At 43.5% G+C, this 23953-nt stretch overlaps 1 protein-coding gene across 1 annotated transcript in view; it reads right to left on the reverse strand.

The window, feature by feature from the left end:
- MSL3 (MSL complex subunit 3) overlaps positions 1 to 23953 on the reverse strand; it is a 263983-nt gene that overhangs the window by 183889 nt on the left and 56141 nt on the right. Inside the window, exon 3 of the mRNA XM_069640759.1 lies at positions 4717 to 4812. Within this exon, the coding sequence (XP_069496860.1) occupies positions 4717 to 4812 (96 nt within the window). The remainder of the gene's footprint in view (positions 1 to 4716; positions 4813 to 23953) is intronic.

The following is a 23953-nucleotide window of genomic DNA, read 5'->3' on the forward strand; positions in this document are numbered from 1 at the left end:
TCTTATTCTTTCCTGCTAACACTCTTGCCAGTGTCTCCTCCCTCTTCTATTTCTTTTCCTATTTCTTTTCCTCCCTCCAGTCCATCTCTCCCACTGCCCATGATCTTGGTCTTTATTTCGATTCTAATCTTTCACCTCGCTCCTGTCGATTTCATCTCTATTCACAGAGTCCGCCCTTTTCTCACCACAATCGCTTCGTTAATCCTCGACTATTTGATTGTTCTGTCACGTTTCTTGGTCTCCCCTGTTCACGTCTTGCTCCTCTTAAATCAATCTACCATTCTTCTATTCGCTCACTCCGTCTGCTTTCTTATCGAAACTCGATCTCTTCTACCCTGGCCTCACTCAGCTGGCTTTCTATTCTCAGCTTAAAAATAACTTTGCTTAGTTTTTAAATCTCTTTACAGACTTGGCCCTGGTTTTCTTGCAACTCTCATTTTATATTCCCTCTCGTTCTCTAAGTTTTTCTTTTCTTTTTAGGCTGAATGTTCCCCGTCCCACTTGTGCTCAATCCCGCTTTCGTTCCTTTCAGCTCCTTGCTCCTCTTCATTGGAACATACTCCCTCTGTCTCTTCGTTCCATTACTTCTTACTCTTTGTTCTGTTCCCATCTAAAAACTCACCCGCTTCAGTCCTCCGATTGATTGTTACCGGCAGTATTTGAACGCTGATTTGCATTGCTGATTTTATGTACCGTTGATTTTCTTATGTAAAGCGCTTTGGACAAAGGCACTATATAAAAGCACAATAAAAATACAAATATTGTCTGTACATTCTCTTCCTTGGTCATACTTGTTAGTGTGTCACACTCATCTCTTGTGACGTCACCAGTCTTTCCTATTCACATCTTCACACTTCTTAAGGGTCTCTCTCAGGAGACAGTCATCTCTCCGGGGATACATCATGTAGTGTTTTCTCAATGGATACCTTATCTCAAAGGCTTTTCGCGTTATAGGTACCATTACTGGTGTTGCGCATGTCGCAATTTCCAGCTTCCAACATATAGGCAAAATAAGGGTGGGACCCCCTGCAGAGGCATTCGCTTGCTCCTCTACATTCCCCACCCCTCCTCTGGTTGATTTATCGACCACTCCTTCACCAGTCTCCACCATCTTGGTATTCTTTCTTGAAAAAGTGCTTCTTAGGAGTCCAGATTTTCACTACTCCCTTCAGGGATCCTGCTGATTTTACATGTTCATTAACGCTCCAGGTCATGTGGCTGCATTGTAGATTTGGATTACAGTAACTCCATCGTCCCACATACTTCCTGTGGTTCCTTTGATGCAGGAACTTCGTTCGCTCTGGTGCCAAGATGCTGACTTCTATATATTTTCTTATTTCTTCATCCGTCAATTCCTTGGATCCAACCCATGATTTGACATTGATCATGATCTTCATTCCTACAGCCTTCTTTGCTGTCTTCTTGCTTATTTTCTTGATCACACAGAATCCGAACATTACCATCACCGATATTGCTCCAAGGAATTTGAAGATGATTGCCATTCATTGTGGAACCCACGAGAAGATAGTTGCAAACCAGCTATCATCTGCAATATCTTCGGTCTCATCTTCCATCTTGTTATGCAAGTTCATTAGCAACGTTATGGCCGCTGTCAAGGTCCCATATTTGGCATGAACACCTTGATACATTGCTTTTAGCCGGTCAAGTGGCACAGCGAGTAGAGCGCTCGCTTTGACATTCGTGCAGAGCCAGCTAATGCAGGTTCGAATCCCGGCGGGTCCAAACTCAGCCTTTCATCCTTCCGAGGTCGATAAATGAGCACCACACACCATGGGTAATAATAAGCAGCGCTCAGATACCTGAGGGTTCGTAGAGCTATATAAATGCCAAATTATTATTATTATCATTATTATTTTATCAAATCAAGGACATATCTGTTCTGAAGGGTCATCAGCGTTATGGCCCTCAATTCCTCCTTGGCCGCATTGAATCCCTTTATAGTAGTGTTGATTTGCAGGAGCTCCCATCTGGTAATCTGTAACCATTTCACTTTGCCCATCGACTGGATCGAGGCAGTCTTGCTGAATAGCCTATGCTGATACGGGATAGCATCGAAGGCTTCTATTGATTTAGCCGAGAAATAATTCTCCCTCCTTTTTCGATTGAGGAATTGAAGTGATCACCTCCGTCTTAAATGGGCATCTTCTTTTGGGAATTCTCCAATGTTCAGGTCGGTCTGGGGAAATCACTAACGCTGGAACATGAATAAGCAGTATGAAACACATCCCTACCCAATCCTTGGGAAGCTTCATGTAAGCTCTGGATCCACAGGCCCAGTAGTGATCCATAAGAACTACTGTCCCATCCTCCATGCCTGGTCCTTCATAGATTTGGCCACACTTAGAATTTACTCCAGCTTTCCTCATGCCATTGTTTCCGAAACAGAGCCGCGCTGGACAGAGGTACTATCTGCAACGGTCCTCCTTTATCATCGACCCATGTCAGCAACTTCCCAATTTTTGGCCAATGATGTTTGCATTCATTCTGTGCAGTATCTGTAACTGGCACATAATATCCCGTTAGTGCCGATACTTTGCACACAATCAGGCCTTGCGCCCATCCTTCCGGAGTCAGCATGGTTCCCTTGATCTGCAATTGACCTCTTTCCTTGCATCTCTGTATTTCTTCTTGATTCTTGCCTTGACAATTTAGCATCTTGTTTTCTTCCCATCCGATTCCTGCTTAGTTTATTCCACGCTGTTCATATCATCCTACTCGACCTCTCTTCTGCCTTTGACACGGTCAACCATACCATCCTGCTCAACCGTGTCCGTGATAACCTGGGTATCAACGATCAGGCTTTGGCCTGGTTGCCCTCTTTCCTCTCTGATCGACCCGCTCAGGTCATATTGGGGGCCTTCCTATCATCTATCGCCCTCTCTACCTGTGGGGTTCCCGAGGGGTCTAAACTCTCGCCCTGGCTTTTTAACCAATATCTGGCAGCTCTTGCTCACTGCATTGCCACTTTCTGCTCAAATTTCCAGTGCTACGCTGATGACACTCAACTCATCTTCAGGCTGCCCTCGGCCACCTCCTCTCCCTCTTCCTCTCATCTATGACTGCCTTACTGCCATTCAAGATTGGTGTTCCTCCAAGGATCTTTGTCTGAATGCCAGCAAGACTAAGATCCTCCTCATCGGCACACCTTCTCCATCCTTTCCTCTCACTCTCTGGCCGGCCTCCATTGGCCCTCCTCCTACCCCCAACTGCGAGGCTAAGAACCTCGGGGTCATCCTAGATTCCACACTTTCCTTCTCTGGCCACATCTCGGATGTCTCTAAAAGGTCAAACTTCCTATTGCACCTCCTGAGAGGTACTCTGCCCTTCCTCTCCTTCCCCCAGAAGCTCACTGTCTCCCAAGCTCTTGTTCTCTCCAGGTTGGACTATTGTAACAACCACTTTCTTAATCTACCCGCCTCTACTCTCGGCCCTCTGCAACTAATCCAGAACAGGACTGCGAGACTTGTCCTTGGCCTCAAGCCCTGGGATCGGATCTCTCCAGCCCTGAATTCTCTCCATTGGAGTCCGGTGGATGCAAGGATTACAATCAAAACTTTTTATCCATCTTTTTTAGTTCCCCGATATCTACATGGTGGCCAGAAGGACTTCTACTGAAGTCCCCCTGCCATTACGTCCCTTTATACATTATATAGAAAGGTATAGGGTATGCATTATCCCCATGGGGCACAGTCCTAGGAGTGTCTCTTTCAGGCACACCATGTCTGCTCTGGAATGATTGTGTCACTGTAATTTGATTTTATGGAATAGGTTGGTGGCAGCTGTGCTTTAATTTGGGGTTCGCCAAAGGTGCAAGCATTTTTACCACATTGATAGCCATTTAGTGTTTTAGGACTTCCCTTTGCTTGGCTGATCACGAGGTGGCCTCAAAATGGCCATTCGGGCAACGTTGGCTCTTTGCGAGACCATCATGGCAGCCTCCATACTGGTCGACAAGGGGGAAGACATTAAAACATTTTTTTTAAAAGTCACTTCTGGTTGCCCACAGTGGATCTGTAGCTTGAATACAGCGTTAATTATGTGAAACTACTTTTTGACACTATAGGTCTCTTTTTTAGGTCATTTGGGTTTTTATGAAGAGAATTGTTTCATTCTAGTGGACTATTGTCTATACGTTTCAAGCTGTAGGGGATGTTTGAGATAGCTAGACGTAGAGTATTGAAGTTTTTGATCTTGAAGTGGCAAAACCAAAAGGTGATGGCTGGAAGGTTTAGGATTAATCTTAACCAGAGGCAAAGCTCTAGGCAACCCTCCAGACAATCGTTTTTCAGCCTGACAAACCACTACAGAAGGTGAAAGGCCATATGCAAATCAGGCTTGGTCCAACACTAAATGTGTGATGAGATTCAAACCTTCCAGCCATCACCTTTTGATTTTGCTTAAAGTGGCGCCATAGGATCTCATCACAAGTGGTATAAAGGTAAAGGAATGTTTGCAAAACCAATGTACGATTGAACACCACTGTACTGCTATTCGAATGACCTTGTTAAAATGATCAGCATGTTTGTACAGACTATGTGGGACTGAATAGGTTCATTAAGTGCAACATTTTGGATCACCCCATCGGTTGAGTGACTGTTCATTCCAATCCAGTAAAGATACCATTTATAGTAAAAAAGCCAAGTTATAGGATATCCTTTTCAATACGTGATCGCCAATAAAAGCCATTTTTCTTACATGCGAGCAACAGCTTTTCTTGCCAATTTGCGCTGTAATCTGCGGTTTTCATCCGAGTCACGAAGAACATGATCTTCAGCTGCCCATCGATCCCAGCTGAAGAAAAATTAATATTGGTTATTAAGTAAAGTCAAATGAATGTCGCGCTTTGAAACACTTGTGTATAGGCGCATTAGAAATGAAACATATAATAAATGACTCAAATAACAGGATATCTGATACACATTGAATTTTAAAGCAGCAGTACTACCCAAATGAACATATCTTAAATCTCTGAATATTAGTCTCGGGGGGCTTTTCCCCTTCAACTAACCAAGATTTCCTAACTTAAACAAATAAAATCTATGTATCCCTTCTTGTTGCTTGCATAACACATGTTAAATAGATACACTGTTAGATAGGAATTGATGTAATAACACTGTGAGACTACACAACACTTATCCGCTTGGTATTAGGTAACCCACCTTTTGGTATAGGCCTGTATCACACAAGTTGGTAGTGTGACTGAGAAGCAAGTCTTATCTCAAGAGGGGTAAATGTGAATGTGTGCTGTGGAGCTGTAGCAATGAAATTCGCAAATACAAGTAGCCAAGTAACACTTGTACTCATGGTTTCAGTTAGAAATAGTTATTTAACATCAATTTTTTAAATAAGCGTTCTTTAAAGAGCCAGATATGTAACAATCAATTATACTTTCAGAATCAGCACATGTTTAGTGGATACTCTTTAGAGATGCTTTTTACATACTTCCTACACACGGAGGTGACTACATTTACAAGGACATTATTGGCCTTTATATAGCACTAGTTATACTTTGCAGATTCTGAGGTTGCAGAAAGGAAAGGTTAAAGGAAGGAAAAGGGTTAAACAGGTTCTCAGGGCATGCGAGTATACTTAAATCTTCCAATGAAGTCTAGACAAGCCTTTCCCAGCAGTGATAGTCTAAAAACAAGTCACTCTCCGGTGAGGGGAGACTAGCTGTGGTCGTCCTGCTTCTGGAGGGTCCTAAGAGGACTCCTGGAGCTTCTGGCCGGATTGCAGACGTTGCACTCTGATTTCTCGACGCCTGGCACTCGGTTCTTGCAGCAGCAAAGTAGTACAGCCAATCAGGGAAGATGGTCCAATGGAGTTCGTCTCGGGGTTAGTTGGTCCCACTAACCCAGAGGATGAAGTCATCCTTTCCAGAGTTCTCTTGTTGATCAGAAAAAGGAGTCAGCACAGTAGCAAGGCTCCACCGGGCAATGCAGAGGTCCAGGAGGATGCAGCAAGCTTAGTTCACGGTTTCTTCGTTGGATGTTCTTCCCAGTGGTCGACTCTGCTTCTAGTCCCAAAACCGTTGCCTTTTAAGCAGGTTTCTCCCACCCATTCATGCACAGCCTAGGCTGTCACTCAAACAGCAGGGTGGCAGTCTTAAATGACAGCCAGCCAGCCAATCAGGACTGGTTGCATTTTGACAAAATGGTCACCAACGGGCGATATACTGCAGTAAAAAAAGCACAATTGTAGGAAAAATAAACCACTGCCACAGCCATTTAAAGTAGCGAGGGTAACCATAAACGTTACATGAGAAAATAGGATAAGGGGCTACTAAGTAACCCCACAGTACTCCACATAAGATGGTGTGGGCTGGACCTACAGAGAGAAAAAGGTAAATAAGATTAACTTCATCTTACTATCTTTGGGAACGGTAGTTCACTCAAGAAAAGGCATTAAAACCTTAAGAGAAATCAAAAGAATTTCCCAGTGACACGGCACTGATGCCTATGGAGTTGGTCAGACTCCAAAAACAGTGAATACATAAAATCCAAATCAGGGAACACATGAGAGTGAGAAAAAAGTCCCACTCACTCGAGAGTTAAAATAAAAAAAGTTCTAAATCCAGCAAAAGAGCTGGGGTCTCTAAAGGTGGGAGGAATTTAGCACAGAAATTAAATTTCTCCCTAACACCTCCCCTCATGTCTCTAGGAAAAGGACCAAAACCCATTCGACAAGATCTGTGTATAAACCATCAAGACTTGAATAGAACTCATGAAAATGTCTCCTCAGACTTTACTTACAAGTTATAAAAAGCTAACTTGTCTTCAAACACTTCAAAAGACACATATACAGATTAATTATCAAGAATTAACATCCATTCCCATAACTGCAAGAGTACTGGGACGAGGAAAAGGAGCTGAGTAATGCAGAGAGGAAAAGACCAAGAACAAAGTCTACGCTCTAGTTGTTCCGAGACAGCCCTGTAGCCGGGATATTTAAATCCCAGCCACAGCTAACCGCAGCGCGCTGCTGGAAGGAGAAGATTGCTTTTCTCAGGACGCACAGAGAAACCGGCGAGCTGCACAGGCTGTCATGGAGCCATCCGGCTCAAGAATACAGAAGTAGGAAGCGGACCGCGAGACCAGAGATGCTGCAAGAACACCAGAAGCCAGCACAGGGCTCCTGGGCGTTTGCAGATGCGTAGGCATTATCCTTACCAAAGCCAAACGGAAGGAACAAGAGCCTAGCAAGAGCAAGGATGGAGAAGCAGAAAGAGAAATCGAACTACTAGCTCCAGCTGACCGTGGCAAGAGAAGAGCACGCCAGCAAGAGCCAGTGAGTTCTCTGAAGGGGAACAAGGACACCAGGGCGTACCGGCAGATGTGCCAAAAGCAAATAAATGTAAAACTTGTGAAAGACTTCTAGGACATAGTGAACCCTTTATAAAAATAGAAAGCAAACAAGAAGTAAAGGACAAGTGTGTGCAATACCTATTAAAGAGAAGCTCTGGCATTAATAACACTCAATGCTGAGAACGCGTTTAATTGTGTGGCTTGGCAATACATGTTTAAATCCCTTATTTGGCATGGCATCCAAACTAATTTTATCAATCTAATCAAGGTCCTTTATGCCTCACCAACCTCCAACATCTCAGTTAATGAAACCTTAAGCTCTAATTTTCCTATTCTTAGAGGTAGGGTTGCCCCTTATCTCCACTTTATTTGTTTTGGCCTTAGACTTTTTTCTTGAAAGTAAAAGAATAAAAGATAATGCTCTTGGGATTTGAATTATCTTTATAACTGTTAAAGTATCTGCTTATGCTGATGACATCCTACTGTACATCTCTAATCCACAATTTGCTTGCTTCAATTAAACCATTCTCAGAGGTATCAGGTTATAAATTGAATCATAAATCCAAAATTCTCTTAGTTAGGTCCTTGATTTCAGATTTTGATTCTTTTGGGATGCCTTTACAGGTATTAATACCTTGGAATTATTATTGCAGCAAATGGCACACACTTTAAAAATGAATACTGGTTCCATTTCAACTATGATTGAAAATATCATCACTAAATGGTCTCCATTATACTTAACGCGGTGGGGTAGACTTGACACTATAAAAATTATGTTCACTCCTCTTATCCTGTAAACTTTGTCCATGATTCCCATCTCTTCTCCCATAGCGTTCTTTAAAGAAATTGACTTCCTCCTTCTTAATTTCCTATAGAACAAGAAAACTATAAAACAAATTGCACTTAAAAAACTTCCTGAGAACTTGGTTTCTTGACTTTGAATGTTACCATAAAGCTTTTATTTTAAAACAACTTCTTTTATGCCTATGTTCTAAGGAAATACCAAACACCTTCCCTACCTGGTGTAAGGTTGAACTGGATTCGTTAGTTCCCTCCCAATTAAAGGAATTTCTTAACGCATGCTCATGGCCTTGCTCAAGAATTTTCCCTACTTTGTGTTTTCTTAAAATTGCTTGGTCAAGTTTGCTTAACGTTGCCTCGGATGTATTTAATTGCGATGAGATTAGCTTATGGTTTAATACAAGTTTGCCTTTCAAAGTGGATATTAAACGCATCTGCAGATGGTACAACAAAGGGATTTCCTGTATTCATCATGTGATGTATTATAATTCGACAATTCCCTTTTCTAATTTAGCATATATCTTCAAGCTTGATAGTTCAGATCTTAATGCTTATAATGATATCGCTAAAAACCATTATCCTATCGATGCCGAATCTTTCCCAAATAACACCTTCGATATAACTAAACAACTTATTGTAACCATTTGCACAAAAGCTGCTGCAATTTACAAACTCCTTATTTGCAATTTTATTCTCGCCCATACTGTTCATTCTATCACCAACGGCTGGGTTAATGATCTTGCTGTTCAATACACATCTCATACATGGGAACAATTACAAACCTCCCAAGATTTCCAAAGCGGCTATCGGACTCAAACTGCCTTTTTTTTTTTTTTTTTTTTTAAAAGTTACCTTGCTCCTAAACTTCCTCCTAACTCACTAAATACTTGCTGGTCCTGTAAAGATAGTTTTACTGATTTTAAACACCATCTTTTATTGTAAATTTGTTTATTTTGGGAGAAGATTTCGATAACATTGAAAAAGATATTTCGATTCACTGACCGACTCAATCATGGCAACTCCGATTTAGTCTATATTTCCTCTCACAACTTATTAAACTTATGTGTTACCATTGGCTTTTATGTAATTTCTTCCAATTGAAAGAGCTTCGAACACCTGTCCTATACTTCATGGTGTAATTATCTTTGTTATATTCACAGGATTGAAAAGGGTGTGCCGTTACTATTAGAGATGTAAATAATCATAATCAGAAATGGAATCCTGTTGCTGAATATCTTACTACCTCTTCATTGTAACTTCCCCAATATATCATATTAGCACATGTATTCCCCCCACCACCTTCTACGTCTCTCATTGTCCTTTATGTTGTATTTCCTTTGAATTAATTTGGTTTCAATGGCCATTTACTTTGTGGTAATCACTTTTATTAACACTATTTGCTTTTGCAATTTTTTTTATTGTTTTACCAACGTAATGTTTCATTTTTATTTATAACCTTGATAGACCACTTTCACTCTTCTAAATTGTTAAAGCCTTTGTATGTATTCAAGATTATTTGTTAAGATTATATTAATAACCATGTTAACTGCTGAATTTAACTTGTTGTTCTCATTCATTATATGCTTAGTAAAAAGTAACAAAAAAACAAAAAAAGAGAAATACCTGGCAGTATAGCATAGCAGGCAGGTACTGTGTTAGATAAAACAGACTCAAGAAATATTACATTTAAAAATGGGCGAACAGCACACGTGAACAAGAGTGTTCACAATTGAAGGTGTGCACAGAGCACACGGGAGAGAAGAGCCCTGGCAGGATAGTATACCAGGCAATTGCAAGCGTGCTAATGAAAGCCCTGGCAGTAGAGTATACCAAGCAGGTGCTAGAGTGTCTACATGGGAAAGCCCTGGTAGTGAATACATCAGAAAAAGGAAGTGAACAGTATACAAGAAGTATATCAGCAAAAGCGGTCCTGTGAATGATATATCAGGACCAATCAAAGGTTGTGTGAAAGCAAGGAAAGAAGTGAAAGTCTGTTGGAATTGTACACCAGCCTGACAAGACAAGGATAAAGTAGCAAGTTGTTTTTGTGGAACAGTTGTTTAAACAATATAAAAGAAGGATATCAGCAAAGAGCGGTCCTTAGAAGGACAGAGCAGGACCAGTCAAAGGTTATACTAAACCAAGGAGACAAGAAGTGAAAACCTGGCAGGAGAGTAAACTAGCCTGAAAAGATAAGGATAAAGTTCCCAAATTGTTTTTGTGGAACACTTGCGCAATGGGCTAAGAGAAATCCAAGGAACTGATATCCTTGAAGACACAGAGGGAAGAGAAATCCAGGGGAAGGGAACCACCCTCTGGGATAAGTGTTAGGTAGGTTTTTCTAAAGACCAACTGGTGTGGAACTTCATAAGACTTCTCTCTTGGTATTAGGGACCAGACTCTTAATATAGGCTTGTACTACACAAGTAGGTAGAGTGTCTGAGCAGCCAGGCTTATATTAGGAGGGAGTTAAGTGAGCTGTAGAGCACTACAAAGACTCAGTGCATACATGGACCCAGGAAAACACAAATATATATATATATATATATATATATATATATATATATATATATATATATACACACACACATGTATACACACACACACACACACACACACTGGCATCAGTTAAGGTCAGTAAACCACTTCTAAGCATCACCTTTGCAAAATAGAGTATGGAGGTAAATAAAGGTTATACAGCACACAGTCTAGCAACTGTTAACAAGTACTCTCCCAGAGGGCTAGGTGCAGGTTGCTTTCAAGCAATAAAAGTGTTCACAATTAAAACCTATGGAGGACCCAGCATTGCCAAAGACCGTAGGATAAGAAGATGGACCTTTTGGGAACCAGTGCAGCCAAAGTCAAATGCACAGTTCTGATGAAGATCTTCAGAGAAAAAGTTAAGCAGTCAGTAGTTCTTGAAGAAAACGCAGGGGCTCAAGGGGAGCCTTAAATGTTCACACAAAGGCTGCAAAGCCTGCACAGAGGAGAGGAGGTCAACTCTGACTTGAAGACACCACTTCCCATTTTACTAAGTACCGAAAATAGCACATTGTAATTACACGGCATACCCCACAGTACCTTAAATAACGAAGAAGAAATTGTAGCTGGCTTCCTTCAAGGTGCAACATTGCAGACCCAGATTCCTGCTCCTTGGTCGTGGGGACAAAAAGGGGGAACCATTGGCGGGCTTCTGTGGCAGCACTCGGCCGAAGGGGGTCAGCAGCAATGGATTCAGCTCACTTCAGCGGCTCTTTCTGGTGCCTTTTTCTCAGCGCCAAGTGGAAACTAAATCGCTGGTTGAATTCTCTTCGATTACTCGGTCCTGAACTCTGGTGAGGGGACTTTTGGTGAAGAATTTTTGCCTCTGTAGGTCCAAACGGATGCCTGCAAAGATTCAGCCAGATTTGATCTTCAGAAGACGATGCACTCAATGATCCAGGTACCCCAGCAATTGGTGTTTTCTTCGGCCCGGGTGTCATGATCCGACCATGGAGGGTATGGGATAGTTGGAAGGTACTCAGAACACGCCACCACGTAATCCCATAAACTCTGGCGAGCATTCTAGTTGTTTCCAACATAACCGCCGCCAAACACCATTTTGTCCAGATAGGTTTACGGGACTTCACGTTGCAAGCCTTCATTTAGGGTAGGTTAATGCTTGTGTGTGTGGGCAGCTCCGGTACACTCCGGTCCTTCTGTACTTCTCCAAGCACGTTTCACTTTGCTTTCAGCCCTGCGGTCTTTCGCACCCTTTGCGGCTCTGCTACTTTTCTACCTAGCCCTCATTGTGGAGACGGGTCTCGTTGTGCTCCAGTCCTTCTGCCTTTGCCTCCTATACATCCTGCCTTGTGGGGCTTGCCTTACCTTTCGGCACCTGTGGCCTCTGCGCTTCCATTTTCGGATCGCTCACCGGTGCATGCTGGGAGAAGTGGTGCGCAAGTAACCTACAAAGGCACCGTGGTTATCGGTACACTTCAGAGTCATCTGGGTTTTTGCCTCGGCTTTTCCTTGGACTGGGGGCGGGCTCCCCAGTGTCCCCGCTGCCGAACCAGCAGCTCACTGAGGCAACGTGGCCTCCGGGGGAGCCTGCCCCTATCTCTACCAGAAAGGAAGAAAAGGGAAAAAGGAAGCAGGCAGTCACAAAAGCAGGAACAATTAGAGCCATCAACAGAAGAATCTACGGAGGGACCATCTGAAACCTCAGGTGAGGAGGGGGCATATGATACCTGTGTTGCAATTCCTGACAGTCCAATCGTGCATGAGACCGGGAAAGTCAAAGGACGTCGGGGGGAGCCCAGAATGAAGGTCTTGAGGCTAGTTGGTCCCACCACCTTGTCGTCCTTGGTGGCTCTTCCTGTCGATTTGAAAATGGGGCAAGCACAGCAACTTGTGCTTCTGTGGTCCTGGAAGGTGCTGCTGGCGTCTCTGCTCATCTGCTGCTTCCGATTCCTTGTTCCAGGGGTCACATCCGTCTGTAGAACAAAAATCCTCACTTTATATCCTGGAACTCATCCATTCACTCCCATGGATCTGTCACTCACCTGGGACAGCCAGCCGCCCAGTTAGAACTGGTTTCAGTCAGACATACCTACAAAGGACAGTGAAATTGCAGGCTCCTCCCTTCCCAGACACACTGGGACCTGGGTGGGCTTCAGGACTGTAGCCCGCCAAAGGCAAAACTCACAAAGGACTCAAATCTATTCTAAAGGATAGAAGAAAAGCCCAGAAGGAACAGGCAAACACGAAATGGTGAAAAAAGAAGACAGAGGCCATTTTGAGAAAATGATCACCCATGGGTGCAGTTCTGCAGCTGAGAAATCAGCCTGCCAGTAACCTGCACAAAAGGTAGTAAAAAGAAGCCACTGCCACCAGCCATTTAAGTTAGTAAGTTGTAACAAGAATGTACATGAGGAGTGGGAGAAGGAGTTACAATGTAACCCCACCCCCTAACACCTCACATAGGGTGGAGTGTGCTGGACCCACACACAGAAAAGGTATGAAAGATAAAAGTCATTATTTTTGGGAACTGCAGTTCTCATAAGAAAATGTATTTAAACATTATAGAAAATTCCAAAGAACTCCTCAGTGACACTGCACAGAGGGTGCTTGGTGTCACCAAGCAAAAAGATACCTGTATTGCCATATGGAGGTTACCAAACGCCATAAAACAGTAGAGAATATAAATTCCAGTCAGAGAAAAAGAATGAGTGAGTGGTAAAAAGTTCCACTGACTCAGGAGATTAAATCAAAAAATTCCCGAGTCCAGCAGAACTGCTGATGGGGGTCTCTCCGGTTAAAGGGAATTAGCACAGAAACTGAAAATTCTCCCCAACAATAAGGAAATCTGTCCTTCTGGAACTTTGGTGCTGGAGTTACGCATTCTTCGTTTGAACATTTATAAACCACTAAAGGCGAAAGACATTACCCTTTTCATCTTAGAGTACATTATTTTAGAGAGTGAGGGCCAGAATAGTGCTTTGGACATGGGCCGGCTTTGCTTGGGACATTCTGACATTGACAGGCCTTTAGTTTTGGTTGTAGGTAGGGAAACACCTCCAGTGCAGGGACAGAGGCATTTTCCCACCTCGTTTATAAAACTGCGAACCTCTTGTCTCAGAGTCCCCTTCCTGGCTCCGCACAGTCCGCTCGTCAATATGATGCATCTTTCCCAACAAAATTAAATATGGTTGACAATATGAGATCTGGATCTACTAACCAAAACTTCACTGAAAAACTTGGAGTGGAGGTAATGCAGTGTTGTATAGTAGCAATACTGTAATTATGCATTATGTAACAACTTACATTTTTAAGCATGGAATTGCAGGACTGTCTTTAAAAAAATAATATGTTTTCAATTACCAGTCTTTGCCAAACAGGATATAGTTAGCTTAACACATTACCTCTGAGTTGTAATTATTTAAAAAAATAAAGAAATTGTCTTGCCTACCACTCTCCCACAGGCCTTTGGCACTTTTTCAAATTGGAGAAGATTATTACTCTCTGCACTCTCAACATGAACCCCTTTGAAATTCCAGGAAACAGAAAAGAGGGCAGAGAGCCCAGAGGGCAAAAAAGAAATGCATGGAGTGCTGTGCTTTCACTGGACAGGGTAATTTAAATGGCAGGCTGCGCTACACAAATACCAATTTAAGTAGCAAGTGTTAGGACATTTATTCTAAAGTGCTACCACGACTTTGGAAAACTATACCTGAGGCAATACAGAATCACCAACTCTTAGTATAAGGTTGTACCACCAGAGATAAACGATAGTGTGCACAGAGCAGCCAGATGTATCTTAGGAGGGAGAGAGAACTCTAGATTGGTACAAAGACATTGTAGCATACATATGGTCCAAAGAAACCCTGATACACTTATGTATTTTAAAATATATATACATGTAGGCAAAGATAAATCTTTGGAAAGGTAAGTACTATTTCATAAATCAAACAATTATAAAACCAGCACAACTCATGGTATACAAACCAAAGTATAACCTTATTCAGAATAGCAAGATGCAGTTCAAGGTGAACCAAACAAAACGGAACACATTTCGAATGGTATTAAGCTATTCTTGGGGAGCAAAATCAGGTCAGTTAGGCTTTTAGAATACAGAAAGTAATTCACAGCAAACCCTATTGGTCATAACCTACAGTGTTATTCAGTTACAAGAGTTACCCAGTTATACCAACACTGTTACAAGTATACAACTTGCAACATATGTAACTTTTTTCTGTTATGAGTGGCTACAGTTACACCACCACTATTACTTTTCAGAACACAGTTCAGAGATAGTGAAGTAACTCATACTTTTCAGAAGGGCAGTCAGATACGCATGGATCAGTAAGAACTCCGTGAAACTATTTTACAGTGCACTAAAGCAATTAAATAGGTGAGCACAACACAATGTTACACTTTTAAGAATGGCATCAGCTATTCAAGGTAAGGAAAACATTATTGGGAATTACACTTATAAAACACTATTTCTTATACATAGAATATAGAATTGCATTTAAAAGTGTGCCCAATAGCCTGTCTGTGGAAAGTTTAATTTAGAAGTACATTTAGAAAGTTGAATTTAGATGCGTGTCCAATAGCCTCTCTGTGATTCTAGAAATGTGCCCAACAACCCGCTGAATTTAGAAGTGTGCCCTGTAGCCTCTCTGTGAATTAAGAAGTACGCCCAAGAGCCTCCCGTGGAAAGTTGAATATAGAAGTGTACCCCATGTAACCCATCATATCTCACCAACACGCTTACTCTCTCCTTACACCATCACTCAAATAGAACACAGAGATACTATGACACCATTCGGTATAACTGTTCTCATATCAACATTTGCCGCTCACCCCACATCACTCTAAGTAATCACTGCTGGTTACGCACCCCCCAGCGAGGCGTTCTCCTCAGGCCTAACGCAGCCACACCCGATCTGGATAAATCCTGCCAGAACGAACACATACCCCTGACCTCTCAACCACCACACCTACCGCTAGAAAGCAGCTATTACACCGATACTGCACGAGCTGTACACATACCTGGTGCTCACACGCACCTTTTTGACTCTCTCTACTGATTTGAACTGCGGTTCCCAAGGGCGTTCAACCTACCAGCGCCTTCAGACCATACCAATGGTATATAAGGCGCTATATAAGTGCAAAATAACATAACATAACATAACATACAAGAATAGACAGTTTAACCAATGATACTTTTCAGGAGCCTGGAATACAATTCTAGGTTAAGTAAGAACTCTAGAAGACGTTTAACAAAGGCAATCAACAGTTCAAGGTAAGTATGTACCTATATACTTTAAGGGGCAGCCTGCAACTGAAAGGTCAGTAATAACTTCAGGACACTTTGTAACTTATTCTGTTCAGGAATCAAAGTTACACACCAACACATTTATAAGTGTGCTGTTAGGGAGAATTCTCAGAAATGCGCTACCTCCAGCGTGTCTAGCAGGGCATGAAGCGTGGGAGATACCTGAAACTCCATGTGCTTAGTCTCCTTGGTTACAGGAATGCACCCATTGGTGGAGGACAGCCACCCTGCTGTATCAGTGAAAGCTAGGCTGCAAATCAATGGGAGAAACCTGCATAAAGGGCAAGGCTTTTTGCTTGGAAAGCAGAGTCGACCGCTGGACGAAGGAATCCGAATCCGAAGGAGGACTTAGAAGAGACGCCTGCTGCAACTCCTGGACCGTTGGTTTGCCTGGTGAAGCCCTGCGCAGTGCTGAAGCTCCAAATTCGCCTGGACTAGAGAAGATCTTGCAAGAGAGGACTCCCCCCCTCCCCCCTTGGGTTTGGGGAACCAATCGACCCCAAGACGACCTCTTCTCGAAATTCGCTCGGAGCTGGCTGTCCTTCCATTACTGCTGCAGGAACCATAGTGCCAGGGTGAGGAACACCAGAAACAAGTAGTTGGACCCGAGCTCGAGGAAGATCCTTCGGACTCCCAGGTAGCAGGGCTGACCAAGCCTGAGCCACCACAGAGTGCTGGACCCCAGATGAAGGGAAAGTCCAAAGTGGAATCTAAGAACCACAGTGTTGCTATTTGCTACAGACGCGAGGAGCTGAAAACGCAAAGTGCCGCTGATTTGAAGTTTGCAGTTTTCCCATTGCTGCCGCCGACCTTCAATTTGTAGTGCAGGAGTCCCCAGATGTCCTCCCTCTTGTCCCCATGATTGAGGCCCAGGAACAACAAGATCTGCAGACCTACACAGGAACAGAAGCCATCTGGAACCAATTTCTTCTAACCAAAAGGTACTGTAAATCTAAGGGGACTTACCTCTTGTTGTGTAACCTTGCTTGTTCTCAGCTGATACTTCTCTTGGTTGCTTTTGCAGAGTTGCTTGCAGCTTTGCCCCTCACAAGCCTCCCAGCTTGTGGCCACATAGCGATTCCATTTATTCTACAAAGACTTCTAAAACATTGTGCAAGACTTTAACTTACCTCCAAGAAGTGCTTCAGCTCACCTAGATTTTTTGCTCATTTAACATTGGCTGGCCTGGCTCCATGAAAGACTCTTCTTACCTCTGACTTTGTGCTTTACATTTCCTCCAGGAAAGGGCCAATTTACTTTGCATTGGGGGGGATTAAAAAAGTACTTACCTGCCTCAGAATATTTGTTTAACCTTTGTTTTATTCCCAAACCCGACACCAACTCTGTATTGCTCTAAGTGTACCTGTGATATATTAATGTCCACAGTGTCCTTGTTATTTAAGTCACCTCAGGGAGTAGGAACCATCTGTGTGCCATCCCAAATGGATACTTGCCGATTTAGAGACACGAAGAGTGTGCATTTTGAAGTGTATTTTTGTGTTACTTATATATTGCTCCCTTCTGAAGAAGGATTATGAACTGACTTAAATAAATTAATAATTGTTTAATCAAGAAACCTTGAGTGTAAGTTTATTTGAATAATTGTCACTGTGAATCTGTGTAAAAACCTTTTGTTCACATGGACCCCTCTTGAGATAAGTCTGGCTGCTCAGCCACACTACCAACCTGTGCAGTACAGACGTATACCAAAGGTTGGGTTCCTATTGCCAGGAGGTCAAGGTTGCTGTAGTCTCCCAAAGGGTACTGCACACAATCTTGCCTAACAAGTACTTTTCACACTTGAGGCCTTATTGTTTAAAGTCCTTCCCTATTCTAGGGCATGATATATCCGAAAGGCAGAAGCGGGGGCCCTAGTGTTCTAGGAGCCAGCAGTAGGCAGGTCAGGAGGAGGCACAGATCCAGTAAAGTCAGAGGATATCTCGCAGAACAAGTACGTAGAGACTTCCAAGTTAGTAGAAAGTGTTCAGGGACTTCAGAGAAGGCTCCCTAGACGTGTTCCAGCATTAGGCCTGGGGGAAGGGTATCAGCGAACTCCCAAACACACAAATCAGCCATTCAGGATCGACACAAGACTTAAAGTATTACCCAAGCCAACACAGTACCTCAGTCATGAAGAACTACTTCTGAAGGGACGACTTCACGATGCAGCAGCTTAGGACCCGGTCCCTGCAATCTGGTGACAAAGGAAACAGACACTGGTTGGGAACTTGCAGCAGCAGTCGACAGAAAAGACTTCCAAGAAAGGATTCTTAACGTCTTCTTGCGGCTCTATGGTTTTGGTGCCCTTTTACAAGAAACAGGTGAAGAAGGAATATCGCTGGTCGAATTCTCTTCACTATCATACTAGCACTCTGGTGAGGGAACTTCTGGTATTCGAATCGTGTCTCTGGAGGTCGAGCAGGAGTCCACCAAAGTTTCAGCGGGAATCGGACTTCGGAACACGTTGCACAGCACTCAGGTTTGAGGTCCCCTGGTATTGGTTGTTTGCAGCCCATAAAGGTCACAGCACGTCAAGGGATGGTCGTCTCAAGACTAGTGAGGCTCGCCAGCCTCTGGGTAGGGGTCATCATCTTTGGGACCCCCAGGAGGCTTGGAGGGAAGGGTTAAAACAGGCTCCAGTTACACAGCAGCCTCTATGGTCGCTGGAATCTGTTACAGCCGTCTTTTCTTAATCTTCAGATTCCGCTTCAGTGGTAGACTTGTCTTAAGCTTCCAGAATCGGACTATTTAACAGGAACCCACACACAACTTCTGAAAACTCTCCCTGCATTTTACAGAAAGGGGCAGCTGGTCGTCCAACCAGGATAGCCAGCTCCCAAGTAGCAACTTGTTCCTTTTAGGCACACTGGAAGATAAAGAGCTGCAAAGTTTCAGACGCCTCACTCTCTGCCTGCCTTCACAGACACTCTGAAGCCTCGGCAGGAAACACAAAGGTTTCAATCCGATGTCAAAACTTCAACCAGAATCTCCTCCATATAGGACAGCAGAGGAAGACCCAAGAAACAAAAAGCACCCTACAAATGGCAAAAAAAGAAGGAAGCCACCATTCAAACAGAATGGTGACCCTCCTGTGTATTACCGCAGCTGATTTTACAGCCTGAAAGTAATATGGACTAAAAGTCATAAAGGTATAACCATTGCCACCAGCTTGCTATAGTAAACAATTTACTAGGTCAGTGAGAAAAGGGGCTACCATGCATCTCACCAGCACTCCACATAAGGTGGGGTGTGCTGTTCTCACATATAAAATGTAAAAGGGGTGAACATCCCACTCTACCCCTTAGGAACAGAAGTTCACCCAATGCAAATTTAAGAGAAAATACAAAGGGAAGCCCAAGAGGCAACCCAGCAACACTTCATTTAAAATGCTGTGTGCTTCCAAAGAAAAATACCTCAAGTCCAAAAGTTATAGGGAACTACAAATCCAAACGTACACTATGGAGAGACATAACAGGATCACCCATAAAAAGAGTAAAAGAAAGTGTTAGAGGACAAAGTTCTGGGTTGACAAAGGTAAGGAAGATGCATCATATAATTGAAAATCTTACCTAACAGCAAGCCTATAAAAATTGCATAGCAAATTGCTATGAGATACTGCTTATTTTATCCCTTTCACAGAGAGTGGGGATTTCACACAAAGAAAGAAATCTACCCCAACACTAACATATAGGTTTCTAGGGACTGATTGTTATAGCACACGTAGTAGAACCAAATTGGCTGCTTCCCTATGCTCCAGAATGTGCTGCCATCAGAATATACAAGTACGCAAATGAATCACATACAGCAAGCGTAAAGAGCAGGTCGGCCCAACTAATGTGGGTCCTATTAGCTTTAAGAATTCACAGCCCGAGTAACACACTGGTTTCTCCACATGCTAAAAACGTTATTTTAAAAACATATCATTCAAAAACAAACATGGGTACAACAATAGATTGTTCGCCTTATTCAGCTAACACTTAAAACCAGAAAGCCTCCACATTGCTTTCGTAATGATATAAGAAAATGCAGTTTGTGTCTTCTGTGTTCATCTAGACCTGAAGAAAATAGATAATTGAAACACTAAGGATTCATTGTGCTGTATGAAGTCTTCAGTGATAGGAAATTAAACATGCATATGAACTGAAGAAAGAGGAGGTTAGTGCAGTGAGGAATCCAAGAAGCCGGAAACCAGTAGAAGTTTGCCAGATAAGAATATATTTACTTGTTAAAGGTTGTGTGTCCTTTTTGAAGATTTGACCCAATGGAATGACCGTGATTATTAATTAGCCATGGTTATTAGTTTAGAAATTGTGCAATTGTTTTAACCCAGGATATACTTTACAATATGTTTACTGTATGTTGTTAGTTTCCTTTTTTAGTGTAATTCTTCTCACTTTGCGAGTCCCCCAGCATTTTTGTCGGACTATTGGATTTTTGGACTGGTTCTCCTGAGTGAGTGGGAACCTTTTCCACACACTCACTCATTCTTCTACTCTACCCTTGGGAACCCTTTCAATCTTTTTTTTTTTTAAATTTGCTTTTATTGGTTTTATCATGTACAAAAAAAAAGAAACAAGAAAGAACAATAAAGAAAAATCAAGATACATACAAAGTAATGCACCGGTTGACACAATTTGTTCAGTGTCATACATTTATCTCAATTCTCAATGAAGGTGCATTTCCTGATACTCAAAAAGAAAACAAAACAACTCCCCTTTCCCCCCTGCCCCCCTTATTTAACTTGGCACCAGTCCGTTTTTCGCAATTAGAGCTTCAAAACGTTGATAGGGCAATGTTTCTGACTCCAGTGTCTGATCACACAGTGCTTGCTTGTATCAAGAGATGTTTTCTTTTTTTTTTTCCAGTCACTGCTACCTGAGCATTGGATTTCCGTTAGGTCTCATCAGGTTCGTCTGATAGCGACTCATTATCTAGCGTTAGGTGTACACTTTTAAATTCCATCCATAGGGTTTCACATTGGGCTGCCCTTCCGGGCAGAGAGGCCGTTATGGTTTCCATCAGATAGATGTTGGTGGCTAGGGCAATCCATTCACTCCTCCTAGGGACTGTACCGGATTTCCATTTGATCGCCAGGAGGGCCATGGCGGCAAGGAGTAGATAGGGGGTCAAGCCTTTCACTCTGTTCCACTCGTCCGCGTCTCTCTCTAAGGCAAAGAGCACCAGATAGGGGTCAGCATCTCTCTGAATACCATCAATTTCCTTGATCCACCCCAGTACTTCGTTCCAGAATACTTTGATACGCGGGCAATTCCACCACATATGCCAGTAGTTAGCCGTTTGACCACATCTCCTCCAGCATGTCGGGCTCATTGACTGAGACATTTTGGATAGTCTTAGGGGGTCATATTGCCACCTATGCAGGAGTTTGATGGCAAGCAATTTGTACTGATACGATAGTGATGTTCTAGAGGCGGCCCTGCACATTAGGTTCCATTGCTCCGGGTCTATTTCTTCCCCGAGGTCCTTTTCCCACCTAGACCTCAGAGGCTCAGTGGAGCCGTCTCCCGCTGCTATTAGTTCCTGGTACATTATTGATACCTTTCCTCTCCACTCTAGAGTCCAATATTTTCTCAAATGGGGTCAATTCTCTGCTCAGTTTGTCCTTCCATTCTGCCTTCGTCTGGACCCCTTTCAGTTGGATGTACTGAAATGTGGATAGTCGGCCTATGCCCAATGCATCCGTCCGTTCCGGAAGAGTGACATAGGAGTCCTTCCTCTGGAGCTGGCCCACTCTCTCCAAGCCCGCCTCGTACCAGGATTGGTATCTGCCCACCTCTGGTATGCGATCGTTCATGCCAGGAGACCATAGATGGCTGAGCGGGGATGGCCAGGTGGTGATCCCGCGCATCTCCCGATTCGCACGCCATACACTCCAGATCGTGCTCAGTATAGAGTGGCCCTTGATTTTCCGTAGTACCCTTTTGTGCGGGGTCCACAGCCATTCTGATACTGTGGCCGGTGCAAAGTAATGGTTGTCCATTTGGACCCATTGAAGGCCATGGTGTTCTCTGAGGTGGGGAATCATGACTCGTAATTGGGAGGCAATGTGATATGATCTCAAGTCCGGGAGCCCAACCCCTCCTCTGTCCTTTGGGAGTATCAACGTGGTGTATGCAATTCTAGGTTTCTTACCCTGCCATATAAATCTCATCAAGATCTTTTTAGCTTCACTGAAGAACGCTTTGGGTATTTCGATTGGCAGCATTTGGAATGGGTACAGGAAGCGTGGGAGGCATGTCATCTTAACCGCGTTGATGTGGCCAAGCCAAGAGATCATAAGTTTACCCCATTTCTTGAGGTCCGCAGTAAACCGCTGGAGGAGTGGAGGGAAGTTAGCTTCGAATAAGTCATTCAGGTTCCTAGTAATCTGTATGCCCAAGTATTGTAGTGTGAGGTGTTCCAGTTTAAGGCCTAGTGGAAGAAACTTAAGGTCATTTTCTGCCCTAGTTCCCTGAAGGGGGAATAGAATGGATTTTGCCTCGTTTACTCTAAAGCCGGAGAATTGGCCATACTCGTACATTAGTCTAAGGACTTGGGGAACTGACTCTGTGGGATTGGTCAAATGTACGAGAATGTCATCCGCATATAGCGCTATTTTATATTCCACCGCGCCTAGTCGGATCTCTTCTATCGCAGGGGCGGCTCTTATCCTTTGTGCGAGGGGTTCTAATGAAAGGGCGAAGAGGATCGTGGAGAGGGGACATCCCTGTCTAGTCCCTCGTTATTCAAACCAACGGGAATATTCACCGTTTACGGATATCGATGCTGTAGGAGATGTATATATTGCCTGTATGCCCCTCCTAGTTTTGGGGCCTATTCCAACCTTCTGCAGGACGGCTCCCAGAAAATCCCACTCGACTCTATCAAAGGCCTTTTCGGCATCGATTGATAGCAGGACGGGATCCCCAGGGAGGTCACGGGCCACATGAATGAGGTGCAATTTCTTGCGCATGGAGTCAGCTCCCTGTCTCCCGAGTATGAACCCAACTTGATCTGAATGGACCAGGCGGGGCACTAGCGTTTCTAATCTAGCCGCCAATACCCTAGAATAGATTTTGGCGTCAAGGTTGAGAAGGGAAATAGGGCGATACGATCCACAGCTTTTGGGGTCCCTACCCTCTTTGGGAATCACCGTTATAAAGGCTTTTTTAAAGGAGTCCGGGGCCTGCCCTGTCTCTAATATTTCATTAAATAGAACCGAGAAGAAGGGGGGCTAGTTGTTTGGCAAACGTCTTATAGAAACCGGCGGTATAGCCGTCTTCACCCGGGGATTTACCTAGTGTTAGCCTTTTGATCGCTTCGTGCACTTCCTGTTCATGAATCGAGGAATCCAGAAACTCAGTTTCTGCGTTCGTTATCGTGGGCATAGGGATTGAAGATAGGTAGGCTGATGGGTCAGGTTGGTCGGGAATTATCTCAGAGGTATAGCGTTTCTCATAATTTAGCAAAGGATTCTGGGATATTGGGGAGGGATAAGAAGGGGGGGGATAGGATCCTCGATTTCGTTCACTCTACGATCAGCTCTTTGTTCCCCCAAGTCTGGCCGCCAATAAGGCGTCGGCCTTATCACCTTTCTCATAAAAGTTTTAAAAATTGCAATGTACGCACCACTTGATCGTGTTCCAAGAGCCGCAATTCTTCCCTTTTCAGCTGCGCAGTTTTCACTTTATCGGGGTCAACTCTATGTTCTTTTTTCATCTCCGCTTCTAATAGACCTATATCGGCCCACAACTTTTGCTCTATAATTTTCCGTTCCCTTTTCTTTGCGGCCCCCTTCCGTATTAGGGTCCCTCGCCATGTGGCCTTCCCTGCCTCCCAGACCACTTGCTTGGAAACCTCCCCATCGTCATTAATTTTAAAGTACTCTTCGATTTCGGTCTCCATAGTCGTCTTGAAAACCGGGTCCTTCCAGAGGGTTTTGTTGCACCGCCATTTCCCCTCCCATAGTGGGTAGGTCCGCCCAAGAAATGTCAGCCAGAACCAT

Source organism: Ambystoma mexicanum, chromosome 7q, assembly GCF_040938575.1.
Source record: "Ambystoma mexicanum isolate Mex_15411 chromosome 7q, UKY_AmexF1_1, whole genome shotgun sequence".
NCBI lineage: Eukaryota > Metazoa > Chordata > Amphibia > Caudata > Ambystomatidae > Ambystoma > Ambystoma mexicanum.